Here is a 22279-nt window from a genome sequence, read left to right on the forward strand (position 1 = left end):
CAGGCCTACCTCAGGAAATTGGAAAAATCTCAAATAAAGAATCTAACCTTACATCTAAGGCAGGTGTTGGCAAACCAGCTCGCGAGCCACATGTGGCTCTTTGGGTACATACATGTGGCTCTGAAGTAAAATTTGAAAATGAAAATAAAACTATCATAGTTTCACTTATAATATTACTTTAAATTTTCCTTATTTGTAAAAATATATTTATGGCTCTTGAATAATTTTTAAATTGTTGTGAGGGACAGGATTGGCTCTTCCACGGGTCAGCAAACTTTTGAGATGGAATGTATCCAAAGAGCCGCATGCGGCTTGCAAGCCGCAGTTTGTCAACCCCTGATCTAAGGGAACCAGGAAAAGAACAAAGCCTAAAGTTAGTAGAAGGAAGAAAATAATATAGATCAGAGCAGACATAAACCAAATAGAATCTAGAAAGCAATACAAAAGATCAATGAAATCAAGAGCTGGTTCTTTGAAAAGATAAACAAAATTGATAAACCTTTAACCAGATTCACCGAGAAAAAAAGAGAGAGGACCCAAATAAACAAAATCAGAAATGAAACAGGAGAAGTGACAACTGGCACCACAGAAACACAAAGGATTATATGAAAATACTACAAACATTATATACCAACAAATTGGACATTCAGGAAGAAATGAATAAATTCCAAGAAAAATACAGTCTTCCAAGACTGAATCAAGAAGAAACAGAAAATCTGAATAGACTGATAACTATTAACAAAATTGAATCAGTAATTAAAGAATTCCCAAAAAACAAAAGTCCTGGACCAGATGGTTTCACAGATGAATTTTACCAAGTGTTTAAAGAGGAATTAGCACCTAAAGATCTACCAAAAAAGTATTAGAACTGATAAATGAATTCAGTAAAATAGCAGGATACAAAACTAATATTCAGAAATTGGTTGCATGTTTTTTTATAAAGATTTTATTGGGAAATTGGGGAAGGGGAACAGCCAAGTTGTTGTCCTTCAATCTTAGTTGTGGAGTGTGCAGCTAGCTCAGCTCCAAGTCCAGTTGCCATCCAGCTGCCCGTCGGCAGCTCGCGGCCACTCAGCTTAAGGTGCCGTGTTCAATCTTAGTTGCAGGTGGGCATAGCCCACCATCCCATGCAGGAGTGAACCGGCAACCATGTTGTTAGGAGCACATGCTCTCACCAGCTGAGCCATCCTGCCACCTGTTGGCAGCTCAGTGACAGCTCAGCTTGGGCGCAGCTCATTGGCCCATGTGGGAATCGAACGGGCGATGCTGTTGCTCAGAGCTCGCACTCTTAACCAACTAAGCCACTTGGCTGGCCCCTTGGTTGCATTTTTATGCACTAATAATGAACTATCAGAGAAATTAAGAAATCAATCCCATTTACAATTGTACCAAAAAACACCTAGAAATAAATTGAACCAAAGAGGTAAAAGACCTGTACTCAGAAAATTATGACATTGAAGAAAGAAAATGAAGATAAAAATAAACGGGAGCATATACCATGCTCATGGATAGGAATAATTTACTGTTAAAATCTCCATACTACCCAAAGCAATCTATAGCTACAAAGCAATCCCTATCAAAATATCAATGGCATTTTTCACAGAACTAGAACAAATAACCCCAAAATTTATATGGAAACACAAAAGACCCTGAACAGCCACAGCAAACTTGAGAAAGAAGAACAAAGGTGGGGGTATCATGCTACCTGATATCCAACTATACTACAAAGCTATCATAATCAAAGCAGCATGGAACTGGCATAAAAGCAGACAAATATATCAATGGAACAGAATAGAGAGTCCAGAAATAAATCTATACTTATATGGTCAATTAATTTGACAAAGGAGGCAAGCATATATAATGGGGATAAAGACAGTCGTTCAATAAATAAACTGGACAGATTCATGAAAAAAAAAAAGTGAAACCAGAGCACCTTTTTTTTTAAAAGACTTTTTATTGGGGAATTGGGGGGAAGGGGAACAGACAAGTTGCTGTCTTTTTGTTCTTCAGTCTAGTTGTGGAGGACGTTGCTTCATTGGCCCAAGTTGGCACCATTATTGCTCTCTTCCCGGGTGAGGCAGATCAGTCGCCGGCTGCTGGCTGCTCACACTGGCTGCTGGTTACACACGGTAGCCCATGGCAACCCACTGCCACAGGGGCTGCAGCCTATGCTGTCGCTGGCGACTCATGGCAGCCCAGCTCCAGGTTGAGCTGTTGTTCAGCATCTTAGCTGTGGAGGGCAGTGTCACTGGCCCTCATATGTAGGATCCGAACCAGGGCCCTCTGGCGTTCCAAGCCAGTTCTTAACCAACATGCCACTCGGCCGGCCCCAGAGCACCTTTTTACACCATATACAAGAATAAACTCAAAATAGATTAAAGACTTTAATATAAAACCCCAAACCAAAAAACTCCTAGAAGAAAACATAGGCAGTAAACTCTCTGACATTGCTTGTAATACATATATGTGTGTATGTGTGTGTGTGTGTGTGTGTGTGTGTGTGTGTATATATGTATGTATGTATTATCTCCTTGAGCAAAGGAGACAAAAGAAAAAATAAACAAATTTTTAGTTTAATGTAGTCCCATTAATTTTTTCTTTTGTTCCCCTTGCCCAAAGAGATATATAAACATCTGGAAACTCTCTTTAATATATAATAATGAGTTATGTATAATAAAATGAGTTATGTGCCATATGTCTGACTTTGTTAGATTTTCAGTTTCTATCTAGTGTGCTAGAATTGTTCTCTTTGAACATTTTGTATGTAGCCTTATACCTGTGGTTAATGAATATTAAATCCTTCATCCAATCCGAATCAGAAATAAAAGTTATTTTCATTAGTATTATAAAAAATCAACAGTTCCTTAAATGATTTTCCCACTTCTTAAATGAAATATGCTTTCACACTGAGTTCTTACAACTCTGTAGAAATCTAATTTCAACAATATGTACAGCTTCATTTTTTTCTCTCTCCCTTTCTTATAAATATGGAGAAGCGTGGCCCTGTTGTATGGGGGCCTGGTGATACACACACAAACTGTGTATTCCAGGAAAGGGAGAGGTGAGTCTTTGGCTAAGAGCTGTGGGAGAGGCAGAGTCTATCCTTGGCCTCCTGTTGCCCAGCCAATCTCTCCCAACTTTGTGTCTCACAAATAGACTATGAGCACCTCTCACTTGTTCCTTCACTTTTATTGCCCTCCTATGTCCATGAGACAAAAATCCAAACTCCTCAGTTTACTGTCCAAGATCCTCCTTCCTCAATCTTTCTTTCCAATTGAATCACTAGCTACTACAGCCCACGAAGTCTCTGACTAAGAAAGGTGGTCTCTCTAGTAAAAATAACAACTAGTATTTGTTGAGTTCTTAAGGTATGACACAGCTCTTTATTGGCATTTAATTTTCATAACAGTCCTTTGAGAAAGGTAGTATTACTATCTCGGTCATTCAGATAAAGAAACAGATGTAGAAAAGTTAAGTTAAGTTGCCAAGGTCACAGAGCTGGTATGGTGAGTTGCTGGACCTGGGGTTTGAATCCGGAGGTCTGAGACCATAACATGGGCTCAACCTCAACATGGTATTGCCTACTTACCACCTCCTGCAGATATGCCACGTGTATCTGCCAATCCTCCTCTGATTCAGCTGTTCTCCCATTATGACAGCTATTCTCACATCTCCATACTTCAAAGATCCTATCTTAATCCTCCCATCTTCCAAAGATCAGTTAAAGACTCTCCTCTGTAAAGCCTTCCCTGCAGATTCAGCCACATCCATCTCTCCCTCATTTCAACTCCTCTAGGACTTGGAAGTGCTCACATGGCCCCTGGCACTTACTGCCTCGTGTTGTCAGTCTCCTTCCACATGTATTTATCTTTTTCATTGGATCAGGAGCTCTTAACTGGGAAAGGCTCAAAAACCAGGAAGGCCTAGACTAAGAAACCCTGGGAAAGCCACTTAACCCTTGTGAGCTTTAGTTTTCTCTCATAAGAAATAAGAATGCAGCCTGCAAGAATGATGTGAGTCCTAAATGAGACATGTAGCATGTCTAGCATAGCACTAAGTACAAATAGAGACTCAGAAAATATTGGTTTCCCGTCTTCATCTGGGTACTCCAACTTTATTACTTGTAATTGCACAGAACTCTGTATATAGTGGGTTTGTTTAAACCTGGATGGCTTTGATACGGAGAGAAAACACTAGTATTTTTATTTTTCATTTGCTTCCTGACAAATGACCATAGCTATACTGATGAACATATTACTTTTGGATATATAAAAAATCCAGGAATAGATCCAGACAGTTACAAAACAGTGTTCTATTATTATACTAAAGAAATAATTTGGAAATGAATATTGACAAGAAATCTTTAATTTGTCTGGCAGGTGGAACAGGTAATCAGATCATCAGCAGGTTGGTGGGTTTTTAGGCTACTTACTGCCTTTGAGAAAGTCAACAAATTATAAAAATCCACCAGTGGGGCCGGCCGAGTGGTGCGTTGGTTAGGAGTTGGCTTGGGATGCCAGCTCTGAGCAGCAGGGCCCCGGTTCGGATCCCACATGAGGGCCAGTGACACTGTGCCCTCTACAGCTAAGATGGTGAACAATAGCTCGACCTGGAGCTGGGCTGCCCTGAGTTGCCAGTGATGGCATAGGCTGCAGTGGAGCTGGCCGGCAGTGGGTGTGAACTTTTGTGAGCTGCCATGAGCCACCATGAGCGGCCATCCAGTGGCCGACGAGTGATTGCCTCATCTGGGAAAAGCACAATGATCACAATACCAACATGGGCCAGTGAAGTGACGTCCTCCACAACTAGACTGAAGAACAAAAGGACAGCAACTTGTCTGTTCCCCTTCCCCAATTCCCCAACGCTGTTCCCTTCCCCCAATTCCCCAATAAAATCTTTTAAAAAAAAGAGAGAAATGCATTTGGAGAAATATGTAGAATGCCAGTATTTCATCTATAGCAGCTACATTTTTGTTTCAGCATGTTTTATATACCAGCCCTTAAGTGGGGAACCAAGTATCAATTACAAAAGAGGGAAATACTCAACACATCCAGCTCTACAAATTCCAGAGGGTGCAAATTGATGGAATTAATTGTGGATCCATTAACCTGCGTAAAACAATCGAAATCTGAATGTATTTAGGTGGGCACAGTACCTAAATACATTTGCCACAGTCCTTATCATTTCCTATTTCATTATTCCTGCTGGCTGACTTTAGAGACTAAAGGCTGTTTCCAACTTCTGAATTAATACAGAGGTCTGGTTTCACTGCATCACACGTGTGGTTTCCCAAGCTCATGGGAGTAAGGCAAACTCCCAGCTCTAAGTAGAAGTGCCACTGCACCTTTTCATACCTTGTTTAACAAGCTCTTTAATCCTCCCTGGAGTTCCTACACCCAGGTGCACGGCACGCTTCTCCAGCAACTTTACCTGCTTCTGGACCTATTCCAAGATGGAAGAGAATAAAGAAAAGTGTGACATTGAGATTTATAAGAAATATATATTTGGCCATTCAGACAACCATAATGTATTTCTCATACATATGTGGTCTTCTCCTACAGTTCCTGACTCACAGCTCCCCCAGGTTTTGGAATTTCCTAAGTGTTCAGGATGATAAAGGTATCTTTTGTGACATGAATGGGATGACTTTTGGAAGTACCTGAGGGTAGGGGCTGGTTGCCCAGAGAACTAATCTTATGATTGTAGGGTTGGACCTTTCAGTCCTACCCCCAACATCCAGGGAGGGGACAGGAGCTAGAGGTTGAATCAATTGCCAATGTCCAATGATTTGATCAATCATGCTAATGCAATGAAGCCTTCATAAAAACCCAAGAAGAGGAAGCGGTTCGAAGAACTTCTGGGTTGGTGAACATGTGAAGATGCGGGAGAGTGGTGTGCCTGGAGAGGGCACAGAAGCTCCACACCCTTTCCCCACACCTTGCCCTGTGCATCTCTTCTGTCTGGCTATTCCTGAATTATATCTTTATAACGAACTGGTGATCTAGTAAGTAAAATGTTTCTCTGAGTTCTATGAGCTGCTCTAGCAAATTAATTGAATCCGAGGAGGGGGTTTAGGGAACCTGTGATTTATAGCCATTTGGTCATAAGTACCGGTAACAGCCTGGTCATGTGACTGGTGTCTGAAGTTGAGGGGAGGGGGTATGTGTGTAGTCTTGCAGGACTGAAACCTTTACCTTTGGAATATGATGCTATTTCCAGGTAGATAATGCCAGAATTGAGTTAAACTGTAGGACATCAAGTTAGTATCTGGGGCATGGCTTGGATGTGTGGGTAAGCACCCCCTCCCCATGTTGAAAACTGGCTCCGGAACTCTTTTCAAAGAGTCACTACAAAGTACAGTCATAGGCCAAGTTAGAGCATTTTATCTAAAAGTTAAGAAAGCTAAAAAGCAAATGGGGTTACCCTTATTTCTGGTCAATTTCTAGGGTAAAGAAGGTTCACATGAAGATAGAAAAGAAAATTGGTAAATCTTCAAAGAGCCCAGGGGTCAGACCTCAAGTTTCTGTGCAGGAACCCTGGAGCTCGAAGGAGCAGTGACTGCTGTGGGGAAAGGTGGGCATGCAGAGAGGCAGGGAACACAAAGAAAACCAGAAGCGTTGTTAAAGGTGTCAGATAGGGAAGCACCCAAGAAAACACCTGCTAAGGAGACAAGAAGAGGTTGAAGGGAAAAAGCTGAGGTCTGGGCGTGGTCTTTCAGGACCATTCACACCCCCCATCAGAAACCACAGGCCCTCTGCTTACCTTTATGTGTTTTGCAAATAATTTCATAACTTTGCTGTCTCCTTTGAATGCTGTCATCGACCTAATGAAAAGGAAGAGATTAATGCAGAAAAACTTCACTCATTCTGGGGCACGTTGACTACGTACCTAAGTATTATGTCTTGCTTTATTCAAAAGAAAATGTGCATTTGGGTGTGTACCTGTATGCATATGTATGTTTATATACATAAAACATTCTGAGGTTTTCAGGTTGGTCCACCTCTGAAATGAAAGCGGGCTGGCCTTTTATTCAGGCTTCTGACTCTGTTATACAGGGTTAGCTTAGGTGTCCTTGATTATTGAAAGGTAGACCTGCTTTCACTTGTCATACAGAATTTCTGTATTTCAGGTCCCCAGCAGAGCATTTACCTTTAAACTCTGCAGTATAGTTCTCATACAGAATTTGGTTGCAAGAAATACTATAGAGCAGTGGTGGCAGCCTGAGCTCTGTGAAGTCCAAGGGCATCTACAAAAGGTCATCTGTGGCTGCTGTGTGGGGAGCTGGCGATTCGCTGACAGCGGGGAGCAGGAGGACTTATGTCCTTCATCAGAGCAGCCCCCTACTTTTATCTATTTTGTAGAGTGAGCTTTTCTGCAAAATTTTTTATGTGGAAATGCTTCAGATGTAAATGGGTATAAAACAAACAATCTATTAATTGATGTTTGGGGCGAGAACTAACACGGAAATACTGCTCGCGAATACGACTTTGCCTTATATGTTGTTATTATGTTTGGGGAAATATTATTGATGAGTAGGAATCTATGTATGAGGTTGTAAATAGGGAATCACGTTATACAAGATATGTTGTATTTGAGGTTTTACTTCCACATAAGCTTTCTCCATGGCAAGGTTAATTTGGAAGATAATTCGGGGGACATATGTAATATAACTCAGGGTTCTCAAGAGAGCAGCTATTCTTAGAAAAGTTAGAATTATTCAACATTAGTCTATGAATAGGGCTCGTTGTGCCTACTCAAAAATCACCTTTTTCAAATCACCTAACCTTGAAATGGATCACAGTTACCGGGGACACAGAAAAACACCGAGAATTGGTAAATGAAGTGTGACAACATACTGCTTTCATGCCCCTCAGACAGACATTTATGTACAGCAAATGCTCAAATCAATCTGACCACTTGTTTTTAAGAGGTCACCTTGAGGCCCACTGCTTTGCCACTAGAGTTTGAATCTAGAATGAGTTCTGTGGTGGTAGTTTTAAAACGCTGAAAAGTCACTGTGAACTCCATGATTTCAGAACCAGTAAATACAGCTGCCCAGAAGCAGTTGGAGTCTTACAGATCCTGTGTTTAGAGCAGAAATAGTTGAAAGAAATACTTTTGTTTTACTGAGAGAGTGTGTGGTACAATTCAATGTCTGTGTCTAGTGGGGAAAGGAAAGTTTGAAGAACTATTAACAAAGCTTAACGACTGCTTTTCAAAATTCATCCTCAGATGACTTCATTTAGAAAAATAGATGCTAAATAATTACTGAGTGTCTGCACCTTCATCTATTTGATCAATTTCCTCCTTCTTTAGGACTTTTTCTTTGTCTTTTGTCAAAGCTTGGTACAGAGTCCTGGGAGAGGACCCAGTAAATCCCCTTTTACTCTGATGGTTCTTCTCTGGAAGCTGAATGTTACCTCAGATCCAGTGGAAGCCTTTTTGTTTATTCTACAAAAACTACAGTAAATGAAAAAGTAAGTGAAAGCAATGACAAATTATCTCTAAAACATAATTTTTACATTTAAATTTTTGGTCCACTTGGAATTTATCTTGGTATAAGAAGATATGGATCCAACTGTATTTTTCCAGGTGGTTACCTGGTTGTTCCAATACTATTTATTAAATAATCCATATTTCCTTACTGATTTGTCACCTTCGTCATATGGTACATTTTCATATACCTATGGGACTATTTCTGAACTTTCAGTTCTGGTCCACTGATCTGATCTGTCATGCATGTGCCAGTTCCATACTGTTTTAATTATTGAGATTTTGTAATACTTTTCTTTTGTTTGTTTGTTTGTTTTTTAAGTCTGATACTATAGGCATAACATCCTCTTATTAGGATTTTTTTCAGAATTTCCCTGAGGACCGATTTCTTCTCATATGAACTTAGAACTAGTTTATCTAGTTTAAAAACGGTTCTTTTGGAGTTGCACTGGAAATCTGTGAAATGTGCATATTATCATAGGTAAAATAGCCATCTTTAAAACATTGAGTCTATGAGTGGCTCAGTTGGTTAAGAGCTCGCTCAAGAGTTTGAGCTCTGAGCAACAGTGGTTCGAGTCCAGCCCGAGCTGAGCAGCCGCTGAGCTGCCAACAGGTAGCAGGATGGCTCTGCTAAAAAAAACCCAAAAAAACAAAAAAAAACATTGAGTCTATAACTGTTCAGGAATACAGTATGCCTTTTTGTTTATTCAAGATCTTTTGCATCGCTTGGGTAATATATTTTTTATATAGACTTTAGTAAGTTTATTTCTTGGTATTCTATCTTATTTTAAATGAGATTTCTACTTTTCCTTCTAACTGGTTACTGCTCCTATGATCTCCCTGTTGTCACCCTTGGCCCCTATGATGTATGTTCTCCATACAGCAGCCAAAGTGATCCTTTAGAATAATTATTCAGATCATGTGACTCCTCTGCTCAAAACCCTCCAATGGTATCGCATCTTAGGGCCCTTTGCTATTATTACTCTTCCTTCTACCATTATTACTCTTCTTACGTACCTGCTTGGTTTTCTCCTTCACTTTGTTCAAGTCTTTGCTCAAATGTCATCTCCTTAGAGAAGTTTTCTGGGACCACCCTTTTAAAAGTAGCCTCCATCCACTTCTATCCCTTTGCCATGCTTTATTTGTTTCTTACATGACTTATCACTACCTGACATTACAATGTATATTTATTTGTATATTGTCTGTCTCCCTCATTGATTGAAAAATAACTTCTATGAGAGAGTGGACTCTGTTCATTGCTACATCTCCAGCATACAGAATGTATCAACTTGGCAGATGTCCATCACTCAGAAAACATTTACAAAATAGAATAGGTGAAGACTCCAACCTAATGAGCTCCAGGGCTCGGACGGCAGAGCTGCAGAGGATCAGCATCAGGACCGATTTCTTCTCAGTATGGTTTTTCCGAAGTTTTACCCACTTAGGGCAGACTGAAAAAAAGACCATAAGAAAAATATTATTCTAAATATAGCAAAACAGGGCTCCCAAAGTTGAGCATTCTACAATTACTTCTTCGTTAGTGTTTAGGTAAAATAAAATATCATTAACTTACAACACAAAATATGTAATATGCCAAGTAGTTAAATGTGACTAGTTTTAGACTAAAATAAAAAAGCTTGAAATAATGCATTTGTGATATTTTAATTTATGTTTGATACTTGAAAGCAATGTTGATGAGAAAAAGTACTCTGATTCAATAATGTTACATTTTAAAGTGGCACAGCATAAGATATGAAATGCAAATGACATTAAAATAATAGCAAACATTTGTTAAACATTGACACTGTGCTAGGCATCTTACATACATTCTTTTGTTTACCGTAGTTCTCATAATCTAGTGAGGTTGTTGATTCTAGTATTACTAATACTTACATTTACTGAATTTGAGGCTGAGAAAAGTTTATGAACTCAAGTAGAGTGTCATCAGAACTGATTATAGAGTTTGAAAGAAGAATGCAAAATATCTCTACATCTAAAATATTTTGCTGTTGGTTACAAATAAATGACTACCTTGTATGAATAAGCTAGTTATTACTGCCTACACACAATATATAGAGAAAAGATTGAATTAGATTGACTATGCAATAGCCACGGCCTGAGTTTCAAAGATATGAACAGAATTTCAGAATCTTATAGCTGGAACAGAGATCACACAGTCCAACTTCCTTATCTTTCAGATAACAAAATCAAGTCAGAGGAGGACTCAGTGACTTGTCTCAGGTCAAACAGCAAATTAGTGGGGAACTGAGACTAGAACACCATTTATTCTCTGGATTCCTAGACTAATACTTCTAATGTGCTATAAAACACAAACGACACCAAAACACAAACTCTCAAAGCAGGAGCAAAACAAGAATAAACTTAAATAAATAAAAATTAAGATAGACCTAAAACAAAATAAAACTTCCATTTAAAATCCATATAAGGCAAAAAATTATGAGTGTAAATGTAGTTTTGAAAGTTTTTATTTTAAAGAGCAGACCTTATGTTTTAATGGAATAATAACAACTTGGTGAATAATTTTTTTTAATCATAGTTTACTTACTTTCTTTTAGGTATGATGAAAGACTATGAGTCAAATCGTTGGCCTTGAGGAAACAGGAGTCTAGAAATATAAGAAACATGCTTTGTAGAGAATTTTGCAAACACACACATAATCAAAATAGATTAAATGTAAATGATGTATTCTTGAACAAGGTTGCAAAACATTAGTGAGTTGGGAGCTTGTTATATATTTTAAAGTGTTGTCTAATATTTAAAACAACAGCAGCAGCAACAAGTAAACTTTTAGCTGTCCATAGTTTCTTAGAATAGTAAAATAAAAGCTTATTGTATCATTCAATGGATTAATAAGGCATCTTTATTTTCAAACCCATGGAATAGACAATACACAAAGGCAAAGCTGAAATAGCTAACAAACTATGTAGAGATGTTCAAACTCACTAGTCATTGTAGATATGCAAATTAATAGTGATGAGATAACATTTTACACACACATTGGAATGGCAACTGCTAGAAAGAAAGATGTATAATACCAAGTGCTGTCAAGAATGTAGAGTGATGGAAACTCATAGGAACTGTAGATAGCGGTGCAAACTGGCATAGCTATTCTGGGAAGTCATAAAATTAAGATGTGCATCACCCTATGACCCCAAGATTACATTCCTGTGTAAATAATGGAAAGAAACTCCTGTGTGGTATATAAAGAGGAATACACAAGTATGTTCTTCCTAGCATTATTTGTGATCGTGGGGAACTGGAAGCAACTAGGTGTCTGTATCTGAGAAAATGGGCAAGGAATATGTGATAGACTAAATCATGGGAACATGATGCAACAATTAGAAGCACTGAAGTAGATGTACATAAAGCCATACAGACATAGCTTAACCAAGTGTTAAGTCAGAAAAGAAACAGAATGAGAGGTTCAGCACGACATCATTTAGATAAATTGTAAAATGTGCACACGTAGAACAACATGATATATTTACAAGAACATATACATATTTAAAAACATATATTCACACAGACTGAATGCCTCGCCTATAGGGAAAAGGGTGTGCATTAGGAAAGAGTGGGAATAATACATCAAAATACAACATGACATAACACAACAACACAATAAAAGACGATGTAACACACTGAAATAAAACACAGGGGTTTGCTCAACCAAGGAAAATCATGGTCTAGCCACTATGTAGTATTTTTAACTCTGTAACTGAGATGTGTAAAAAAAGCATTATGTTTATTGTCCTAATTCTTTCTACAAGAAAAAGTTTCTCTATAAACACAACAGTGTGCTAGGGAGTAAACTATTAGTACATTAAATGAAATTTATATTGTAACCCAGCATTTGTAACTCACATTTAGTGAATAACAAACTTCAAAGATGTGGCCTCCTATACTACTATTACAGAGCCTTTGATGGTCTTTAAAACTAATTTCCCAAGCCTGATATGATCAGACTCACCTGGAGAGCTTTAGGAAAGACATAGATTCCTGGGGTGGACTCCCTTTTGTGTAGTGAGTCAGAATTCCTTAGGGATGAGCCTGGGAATTGGCTTTGTAAGTTCCCGGGTGACTCAGTTGAAGCTTGCTAGCCTAAGGCTTTTAGCCCTGATCTAAAGCACACTGTAGCTCTCAGGACAGCAGGTTAGCTCCATGGGACTCCTGCCTCGCAACTCTAATTAAGTGCCATGTGTATGACATTAGCAGTGTACAGTGCACAATATTAATTCAAAAGACATGTTCCTGGCCCTACAGACACAAACAGCCTCAAATCAAAACCAAGTTAGACACTCAGCAAACGAAATAGGAACGATATTTTATTATTTAGAGCCACCTTGCATTTATGCCCCTTCCTGAGCGTGTTCCAAATACCCATGGCTTGTCCCTCCTCTCACCTCGCACAGGCTTCCCCTTGGTCCTTGGTGTAATCACTGTAGTGACAGGCCTTTTCTCTAAAACATTCCTATAGTGCCTCCAGTCACTCACTGTGTCTCAGAATGGCTTAATTTCTTAACTTAAAATGAATAATCTGTTCTTTTTTGGCTATAACAGTATTTTTTAACATACTTCACAAAATTTTTGTTCCTCCTTAAACCAAACCCTGACCACACATTCTTGCCTAACTGTATTATTGAACCCTAATACAGCAATAATATGATGTAAGGTCACGATAGAGCTTAAATGACTTCTTAAAGGTGTCTTCTGACTTGTGACTCTCTACAGTGCTAGTGAATTAAGGTTTATGATAGTCCACGAGGTGACATAGTAGCCGTGGGTCCCGTTATCTCACCAGCCTTTCCAAAGTTGAAGGTACACACTAACAAAAAAACTAGAAGAGAAAATTGACCACTGAGCCACAGTAAAAACAAATTTCAGTTAAACCTTGAAAAGGGGCTTTGTTGTAACACTTGCTTCCTGACAAGGAGCAGTGAGGACCTAGCTCTCCTCCAGAGGAGCTGCTGTGTTGAGAAGAGTGGTTTCTAACTGCTGCTGGAGCCGTCTGGGCTCAGGAAGTCGCAAACTCCAGATCTCGCTCAGATGGAAAGGCACTCCTTCAATTCCCTGAAGGATATTCCTTTTGGAAAAGAAACAGACAGGGGCACTCATGTCTCCAACCCGACGCGCATTTTATAAAAAAAATCCTATCACAGAGGAATTATAAAAATTCAGGGAGCGGGCTGTTTTTCAGCTTCTCAACCCTCTAGGAAGCATAAAGTTGTAATGGAAAAAGGAAATCAAACTGCCCTTGACGTGTTCCAACAGCAGTATTAGATATCCCTCATGGGCTATAAATAGCTCATCTCAGGCAGTGGTACCCAAGCTGTTTGTGGCTTGATTTTACAGCAACATGTCTTTTCTTCAGCCTCTGCTCAAAAGAGCTACAAGATGTATCATAGTCTTGAAATTAAAATGTTATTTTAAGAATTTTGCAATATCTTTTAACTTAATTATACTTACTCTAAGTAGATTTTAAACAATAGTAGGCTGAAGAACCTGGGGCATGGTATCAGCCTTGCTAAAAATGCAGAATTTTGTCCCTATCTTTACATAATTTGCTTGAAAACGTCTGGGCTGGGACCCAAAACACTACCCTAAGAACAAAACCATAATTAGAAACCATTATAAGAACAACAAAATGAAGCTGCTTATTAAAGCCAACACTCTAGTCTATAAAGGATGAATAAGTTAATGTTTCATATCTGGACTTTGAAATGTGTCTTTTATATTTATTTTTATGTAACTTCTATCCTCATTAGAGATTCTTCTTGAAGAATCGCTGAAAAATATGCATACCCAATAATTAGTCTTTTGAATAAAAAATACAATTACAAATCTTTCTGCTACAATGAACAAATACCATTTAATATCTTAATAAAGAAATCACCCAAGAGTTAAAACTACCAGGTTGAGAAAAGGAGTATTAGCATGGGTGAAATATATTAACGTCTGGCTGACATGACTAGCCATAACATACAGTAGAGGAAACATGAATCTGTTTTGCGTCTCCTCATCAGGAAAATTACCAGCCATGAACAATGGGTCCTGCTGAATAACCTTACTAACCTCAGAATAGTAAGGAAAAAAAAAAAAAAAGGAAAAAACAAAGAAGCCTGGTTGCACCTGGTAGGTTTAGTTCTTCTAATTCAATCACTGAACGGTTGCTGCTGTAATAGTCCTTCATCAGCTTCTGGAGGTCTTCAGGTGTCCCTGGTTTGGGCTCTGATTTTGCAAGAATGTCAGTAATTTTCTTCTAAGACACAAGAAGAAAGAAAAAATGGGAAGAAAGATTTTAGTATGGTATTTGGCTTAGGATAAGTCGATTCCTTTGGCATTCAAACTGCATGTAGGTTTCGGTGATAGCCGACTATGAATGTGAGTTCTCATAAACACACTTGAGAAAACTTGATATTTAAAAATTGGACATAACTACTTTGAAGAATGAATGGATGATCTAAAAGACTCCTTCTAACTCTTGGTTTAGGACTTCTAGAAAAAACTGACATTTTTGCAAGAGTCTCCATAACAGGGTATTCGTTTCTATTAAAAGTCAAGAAATCTTGTTGCTGATGAACCCCTCTTTCAGACGATTTGTATTTCTGGGAGAGCAGAATCTTGCGAATTTGTTGCCTAACCTGGTTTTTGGGGCACTGACTGTCAGTTTGGATTTCTGGGATTCAAGTAAAAACTGCAGGAGTAACCTGAGCAAGGACCCACTGAATAGGGAGACTTTTAGACCCTCAATTCTCAAGTCCGGGGAGATATAGTCTTGAAATGGCCCTATGGAAAACAGAACAGCAGATACTTTACATCTATTTTGATTTCGACTTATTTGTGTGGCATTTACTGAATGCCTGTAATGCACTAGGAACACACAACCATTCATTTAATTTTCATCATAAACTTCCGTTCTCATTTCCTTAATGTTTCACCAAAGATCCAGAAAGAGCCACCCCTTCGCCCCTCACCAGCTTTTCCACCCCCTCCTTCCACAATATCCTCATTTCTATACCACTGCCAAGCATGGTCAAGGTTCTGTCAAATGAATTAACTTTTAAAAATATGTCATCAGTGGGCACATTTTAGCATGACCTCAGCCAAGGCTAAACTATCTAGAGTTCTGACCTTGAGCCACCAAGAATTTAACACTCCTGAAGGCCATTAGTGTACAAACTATCAAAGAGAAGTTAAAGTTACTTCTTTAAGGACTTGCCAAACCTCAGCCAATTTGGCATCTCCCATCTTCCTATTTGGCCATTTGCAAGCAAAGAAAACATATGCACACACACTCTGAGTTTTCTAAAAGCTTTCTGTTAAGTAATTGGTTTGAGTCCATCTTCTTTCCTCTAATCCCAATCATATTTCCTCTGCTGACTTCAGCAGTAGGCCCTTCTTGGCAGGGAGAGAATTACACTGCTGTTTTCACAACTGTGTTGGAAGGTCAAAGCTAACCGCATTTTCTCCAAGTCTGAGCCATAAGAAAGTTTGTATAGGAGCCACAGAGTCCTCCATATGTTCATGGGCAAGTATTAAAATGCAAGGGGAGTCTTTTGCCTTAAATTATGGTTCAAAATGTGAGTCAGAAATGCCTGATACTACCTTCATCTGCTTATTCATTTCTTTTTGTTAATACTCTAAACAGCGGTTCTCAACCTGTGGGTTGCGACCCCTTTGGGGGTCGAATGACCCTTTCACAGGGGTCGCCTAAGACCATCGGAAAACAAAAAGATATTTACATTACGATTCATAACAGTAGCAAAATTACAGTTATAGAGTAGCAACGAAAATAATTTTATGGTTGGGGGTCACCACAACATGAGGAACTGTATTAAGGGGTCACGGCATTAGGAAGGTTGAGAACCGCTGGACTCTAAGATAAAAGGTTTTAAAAATTGAAATGGGTCAGAAAAGAAGGTTGGTAAATTTCTTTCCTTGGACAGAGCTAGATGGGCTAGAGGGCAGGATAGCTCTGGGCCCCTTCTAGAATTAGAAACCCGTGTCTGACTTCCAGCCATAGTGAAAACACAGAGTGGGTAAGAATCATGTTTAGTGCTCCACAAAACGGAACTAGGAATCAGAAGGATTTATTTTTAGCTCTAACAGATACACTTATTACAAGTGACCTTAGGAAAGTCACCAAACCTAAAGGAATCTTACAATTTCTGCATCTCTAAAGTGGGGATTACAATAATTGCCTCATTAAAGTACACTATACAAAAATGTGAGGAAAACATGTAGGCCCACACCATTGTAAAAAATTATTGATATTACCTTTTTCCACTTCCTGGTCTTGGTGGATTCTTCTTTTGTTTCCTTTGGTTGTATCAAGAAACATTCCTTAGGCTATAAAAAATACAAATGAGAAAAGTTTCCTCTTAGCATGATGAGTTGTCAACAAATTGGTATGTACCCCAAAGTATCTACTGCCATGTACGCATTCTTCAGAGTATCTTTGTAATATTCTACAAAGAGAGATCCTGGGAGACCCACTGTAGGCTATTATGCAGACTGGACAATCTTTGAACAAAGGTCAGAATGTCTGAGTGCATATATGTTTGGGGTGGTGGAGGAGGCTCTTAAAGATTGAAGACAGTAGCCAGGTTTGTAATATACAGACAGAAATGGATGTGATTAAAATTAAGATGCAATAAGGAAGTCTTTGACCGGTGTGACTAGTGTTTTCCATGAACTAGCAATGTGTGAGTTCGTACTTCCCAGTCGCTGGTTTATTATTTTGTTATCCATTTCCTTTTCTCAATAAGCCCAGAAAATCTGAAGTAGGATATTTTTACTTATATTTTTATGAAACCGGCTGCACCAAATGCCTTACCTACCTATAGTGACTACAAAATGAATGTTTGTACTGATGGCCTGAGCAGTCTCAGCACCATAGTATACTGAGGAACGGAGTTTGCCTGCTGCCTTGACCCTGGAGTACCCTACACAGTTGAGTGCTATTTTTACCCTGAGTCTTTTTTTTTTTTAATGTAGAAAAACAGGAAATTTGGACTAAGACCTTGATTTATAAAGTAGAATGCCTCAGATTCCATATTTATTAATCATAAGCAGGAATATAAAATGTTTCCTGTGCTGGATCTTTTATGCAACATTTTCAAACAAGTTGCCAAGTAAGATATAAAGAATAAGTGAAAACTTATTCTTAGTTTTTCCTTGATTAAGTTTCCATTACAATTAGAGAGTACGCAGTTTAAGCTGGTAAACTACTAACGAAAGCAATGTTGTTTCCACTGGCTCTGTTTAAAATGATTACAAATGAAGCTTTCTATTAAAGTTTGCGGACAGTCTGCAGATTAAGAACGTCTATGGCCCGAAGCCAGAGGGAGAGAAATAATACTACATAATTTCTTCAAGACTTGAGGCCAGGATCCGCAGTTTCTAGACGCTGTTTCAGCTAGTAGAGAAGTAGATTCAGAGGGCTCAAGATTAAAGTAACATGGAATCTTGAAATTTTAGCTTCTTCTCAGTTTAAACAAAAAACCTGCAAAGGGCAATTGCATCATAGCTAAAGAAAAAAAGATATTATGACCTCTCTTATTTAGAAAGTTAAGCTATCTTGTGGCTGTAGATACATGCCAATTTGTGCTGATACATGCCAATTAGAAACTGGGTCAAGGCCACTAATATATCACAGAAGCTGCCAGATGGTCACAAGAGTCCAATTACAGAGCAGGCCAACATTCAGCTCATGCTCCTGAGGCAATGGGCTGGATCCGATTAGCAGATCCCAAGGCATCCTGCAGTATCTTGTCACCAGTGTCAAGGTTTTGGAGAAACTCATGTAGAAACCTCCTCCATTTTCTTATTTAGCAAATGAGGTTGCTGTTTAAGAACATGTTTAATGTGCTGGTTTATATTTATGTTAGGTTTACAAGGTCAATTAACTCAAATACGATACAAATCTGGAAATGAGTTCAGTTATAAGAATATGGACTCTGGAAGAAAAATAAAAATGCAATTCTGAATGACGCATAGGAGAAAAGAAACTTGCTTGATGACCTGCTTTAGTCAAGATACAGCGTCAGGCTTGAATGCTAGGTTCAAATTCTTAGATCATCCTGAAGGAAATGCAGTAGAATATTTGTTTTCTGGGAGCAGTCACCTTAGCTGGTTGAGGTAGGGTAATAATGAAGAAGCCAAGTTTATGGGGTCAGTTTCCATACCAGTGAGATGGCTTTGTGAGGAAATATAAATCCATAGTGTTGAAAATTTCTAAACTTAGCTGCCTTACGAATGCTGATGTTTACTCTCAGAGAGACTAGGCAAGAAGATGTGTAAGATTGAGGCCAGGCCAGCTAACCATTTCTGGAACCCAATTTCAACAGTATATGTCTTTGACAATTGATAAGTAATGACATTTCTTTATATGAAATGTAGTGATTTTAAATATGTAGCCAAAATATGCAGTTTAAATATTTAGAAGAGTCATACTTCCCCCCAAAATATGAAATAAATTAAGCTTCTAAGTGAAGGAACTGGGGCATATTCTCAGTTTCTTAAAGTGTCAAAATTATTTTCTTTAATAATAATTCTTCTGGTTGAACATGACAAATCAGCTTCAAAATGCCATGATACTGAAAATAAAGGAAATTGAAAAGGTATAAATCTATAAGGACCAAGAAACAAGGAGAGGGAATAACAGTAGTGGAGAGATTTTAACAACCTTTTGGAAACTAGAAAGTGATTGAAACTGGATGAAAGTGATTTAGCAGAGACAGAAAGCTAGCATCTGGGTTTCTAGAGGGGTGGAAACTAATAATAAGTGAGTCTGTTAGACCTGTTGGACTCTGAAAAGGTTTAGTAGTGGGAGGCACAAGGTACTATAGAGAGTGAAGTGTTTAAAAGAAAAAGATTGGCTAAAAGTTTATATTTAGAAAGATAAGCTTCCCTCACACCTCCCACTGAGCTGTATCTCCTGCCCAGGCAGCACGCAACCCTCTTACTACTGCTTCCTCTCATCTTGCTCTTCCTGGCAGCAGACTGGAGAACTACTCTCTGGAGAGCACAAGAGGACCAGTAAGTCTGGTGCAGGGGAGGTAAAGCAGAGGCTGACTGAGGCTCACTTTCTTTTCCTGTCCCTGTTTCAGGATGTCTCAAGTCTGGCTTAGCATACTGCAAGCAGAAGACCACTGAATTCTTCTCTGGAAAAATGAAATGGCCTAAGAGAAATGCCACGAGAGTGACATTTGAGGGTACCACACTAAAAACCTAGCTTGTTATCCTATCACCCAATCACGAAGTCCACTAATCAACAAGCCTTACTATGTACAAAAATTTTCTGACAACTTTTTAGTGTATCTCTCTTGAATATGAATAGACAGCTAAAGTTCATCAGGCAGCTAAGGAAAGTCTCCAATATAAGAGCAAATCAACAACAACAACAACAACAAAAAGAGCCCAGAGGAAAGAGGAACATTTCTTCAAAACAATTACAATTAATATTCTCAGAGTGATAAGGGAAGAATTTGCACCCATGAAACAAGATCAAGATACTATTAAAAAATGGAACAATCAGAAAACATTTAAATATTAAAATAATAAAGTTGGCATAAAAATGTATGAGGAAGGCTTGAAGATAAAGTAAAGGGAATCTCCCAGAAAGATTTTTTAAAATGATAAGAAAAGGTTTTAGAGAATCAGCCCAAGAGATTCATCATTCCAATAAAAAGAATTTAAAAAAGGGGGTCATGTAAAATAGTGAGGAAGAAGTGATTAAAGTAACAATACAAGAAAAACTTTCCAGGGCCGGCCGAGTGGCGTGTTGGTTAAGAGCTGGCCTGGGACGCCAGAGGGCCCTGGTTCGGATCCCACATATGAGGGCCAGTGACACTGCCCTCTACAGCTAAGATGCTGAACAACAGCTCGACTTGGAGCTGAGCTGCCGTGAGTTGCTGCCAATGGCAGATGGGTTGCCATGGGCTACCGTGTGTAGCCAGCAGCCAGCGTGAGCAGCCAGCAGCCAGCAGCCAGCATGAGCAGCCGTCCAGAAGCCGGCGACTAATCTGCCTCACCCGGGAAGAGCGCAATGATGGTGCCAACTTGGGCCAGTGAAGCAACGTCCTCCACAACTAGACTGAAGAACAAAAGGAGAGCAACTTGTCTGTTCCCTTTCCCCCAATTCCCCAATAAAAAAAAACAAAACAAGAAAAACTTTCCAGAACTGAGGGAAACTTTCTAGAACATGAAACTCCAAATTGAAAGCCCATTAGGTATAAAGTATAATAAATGAGATAAATATCCACACTACGAAGTATCCCTGTGAAATTTCAGAACATTATGGGCAAACGAGATTCTAAAAATTTCCAAAGAGAAGAACAATAACATACAAAATACAAAGGGTCAGGAAAAAAAAAATGGCTTCAGACCTTGCATCAGCATTACTGGATGCTAAAACTCAGTGGAACAATGCCTTCAAACTTATGAGGAAAATTTATTTGCAAATTAAATTTTTATACCTGGCCAAGCTATCCATCAAGTTAAGAGTAAAATAAAAACATTTTCATATATTTAAGGTCTCAAAAAATTTACTTTTTACCCACAGATACTGAAGGCTGTACCCTAGCAAAATAAAGGGCTAAACCACGATAAAGGAAGATATGGGATTCAGCAACTAGGAAGCCTAAACCAGGAGAGTGGTGAAGGGGAAGTAAAGAAAAGTCTCCCTTGCTCAGCAGGCCTAGAGGATAACCAATTCAGAGTAGAATAGGAGTATGGAAGTCTGCAGGAAAGAACAATAACTGATCTATTTGAGCATATGGAAAATATTATTCTTAGGCCTGTGGAAGAGATGTTGGAACATATGGGAACAATTAATAATAGGAACCCAGCAAGCTAGGCAAATGAAAAAATGTGGTAATTATTAATATCATGAAAATAAGGAGTTGTATAAGAAAGGAGGGATGATTATAGCTTCTCTTTTTCTCAGGATTGAACAGCATTTCCATGGTCATAATAATGAAATAATGACAACTATTTCAACCAAAATGTGATATTGTGTTGGCAGGGGATGTGGCAGTTGGAGAGGGATTGGGGGGTAGATGGAAGAGCTATGTCCTAATATGCTACCTAAGGAAATTAACATATAATGTCAGAAACTGATAAATCAAGAAACAACAGTAGAAAGTATAAGGTAGCAAATAAGAAAAACAACTAAAAGCTGAGGGTGACTGCCTCTGAGGAAAAACCTAGGGTAACAGTAGGGAAGGAGACTGCTGTTTTTTCATTAAAAACCTTTAGTACTGCTTGATTATTACTTTGGTAAAAAAAAAAAAAGATTTAAATTGCCATTTTATAATGAAAACAAGAATGTTCATTATAAAGAGAAAACCAACTTAGAAATGGTTTTTTAGTTTTGTGTGAGTTTGGTCAAAAGTTCTTCAATATACTATACCCACCAAAATGTTTAAAATTAAAAGCCTGTTAACCCCAAATGCTGATAAGGATATAAAGCAACCAAAAGCCTCATCCACGGAGGCTGGGAATGCAAAAATGATACAGTCGTTTTGGAAAAAAGTCTAGCAGTTTTTACAAACCTAAACATGACTCAGCAATTAAGCTCCTAGGTAGTTACTCAATAAAAATAAAAATATATGTTCCTAAAGACTTGTATATGAATGCTCATGGCAGATTTATTCTTTTTTTTTTTTTTTAAAGGCAATTTTTTTTTTTATTGGGGAATTGGGGGGATGGGAACAGTGCTGGGGAATTGGGGAAAGGGGAACAGACAAGTTGCTGTCGTTTTGTT

The 22279-nt window shown here is 38.6% G+C and overlaps 1 protein-coding gene across 4 annotated transcripts in view; it reads right to left on the reverse strand.

Moving 5' to 3' along the window:
- The window catches only part of CMSS1 (cms1 ribosomal small subunit homolog), a 345852-nt gene that overhangs the window by 7400 nt on the left and 316173 nt on the right, over positions 1-22279 (reverse strand). For all 4 annotated transcript variants that reach the window (XM_019648351.1, XM_019648352.1, XM_019648353.1 and 1 more), the window contains exons 3-8: positions 16789-16860; positions 14641-14770; positions 11060-11119; positions 9842-9944; positions 6763-6823; positions 5355-5442 (exon numbers count right to left, since the gene is read on the reverse strand). In XM_019648351.1, the coding sequence (XP_019503896.1) occupies positions 5355-5442; positions 6763-6823; positions 9842-9944; positions 11060-11119; positions 14641-14770; positions 16789-16860 (514 nt within the window). The remainder of the gene's footprint in view (positions 1-5354; positions 5443-6762; positions 6824-9841; positions 9945-11059; positions 11120-14640; positions 14771-16788; positions 16861-22279) is intronic.

Source organism: Hipposideros armiger, unplaced genomic scaffold, assembly GCF_001890085.2.
Source record: "Hipposideros armiger isolate ML-2016 unplaced genomic scaffold, ASM189008v1 scaffold_125, whole genome shotgun sequence".
Classification (NCBI taxonomy): Eukaryota; Metazoa; Chordata; class Mammalia; order Chiroptera; family Hipposideridae; genus Hipposideros; species Hipposideros armiger.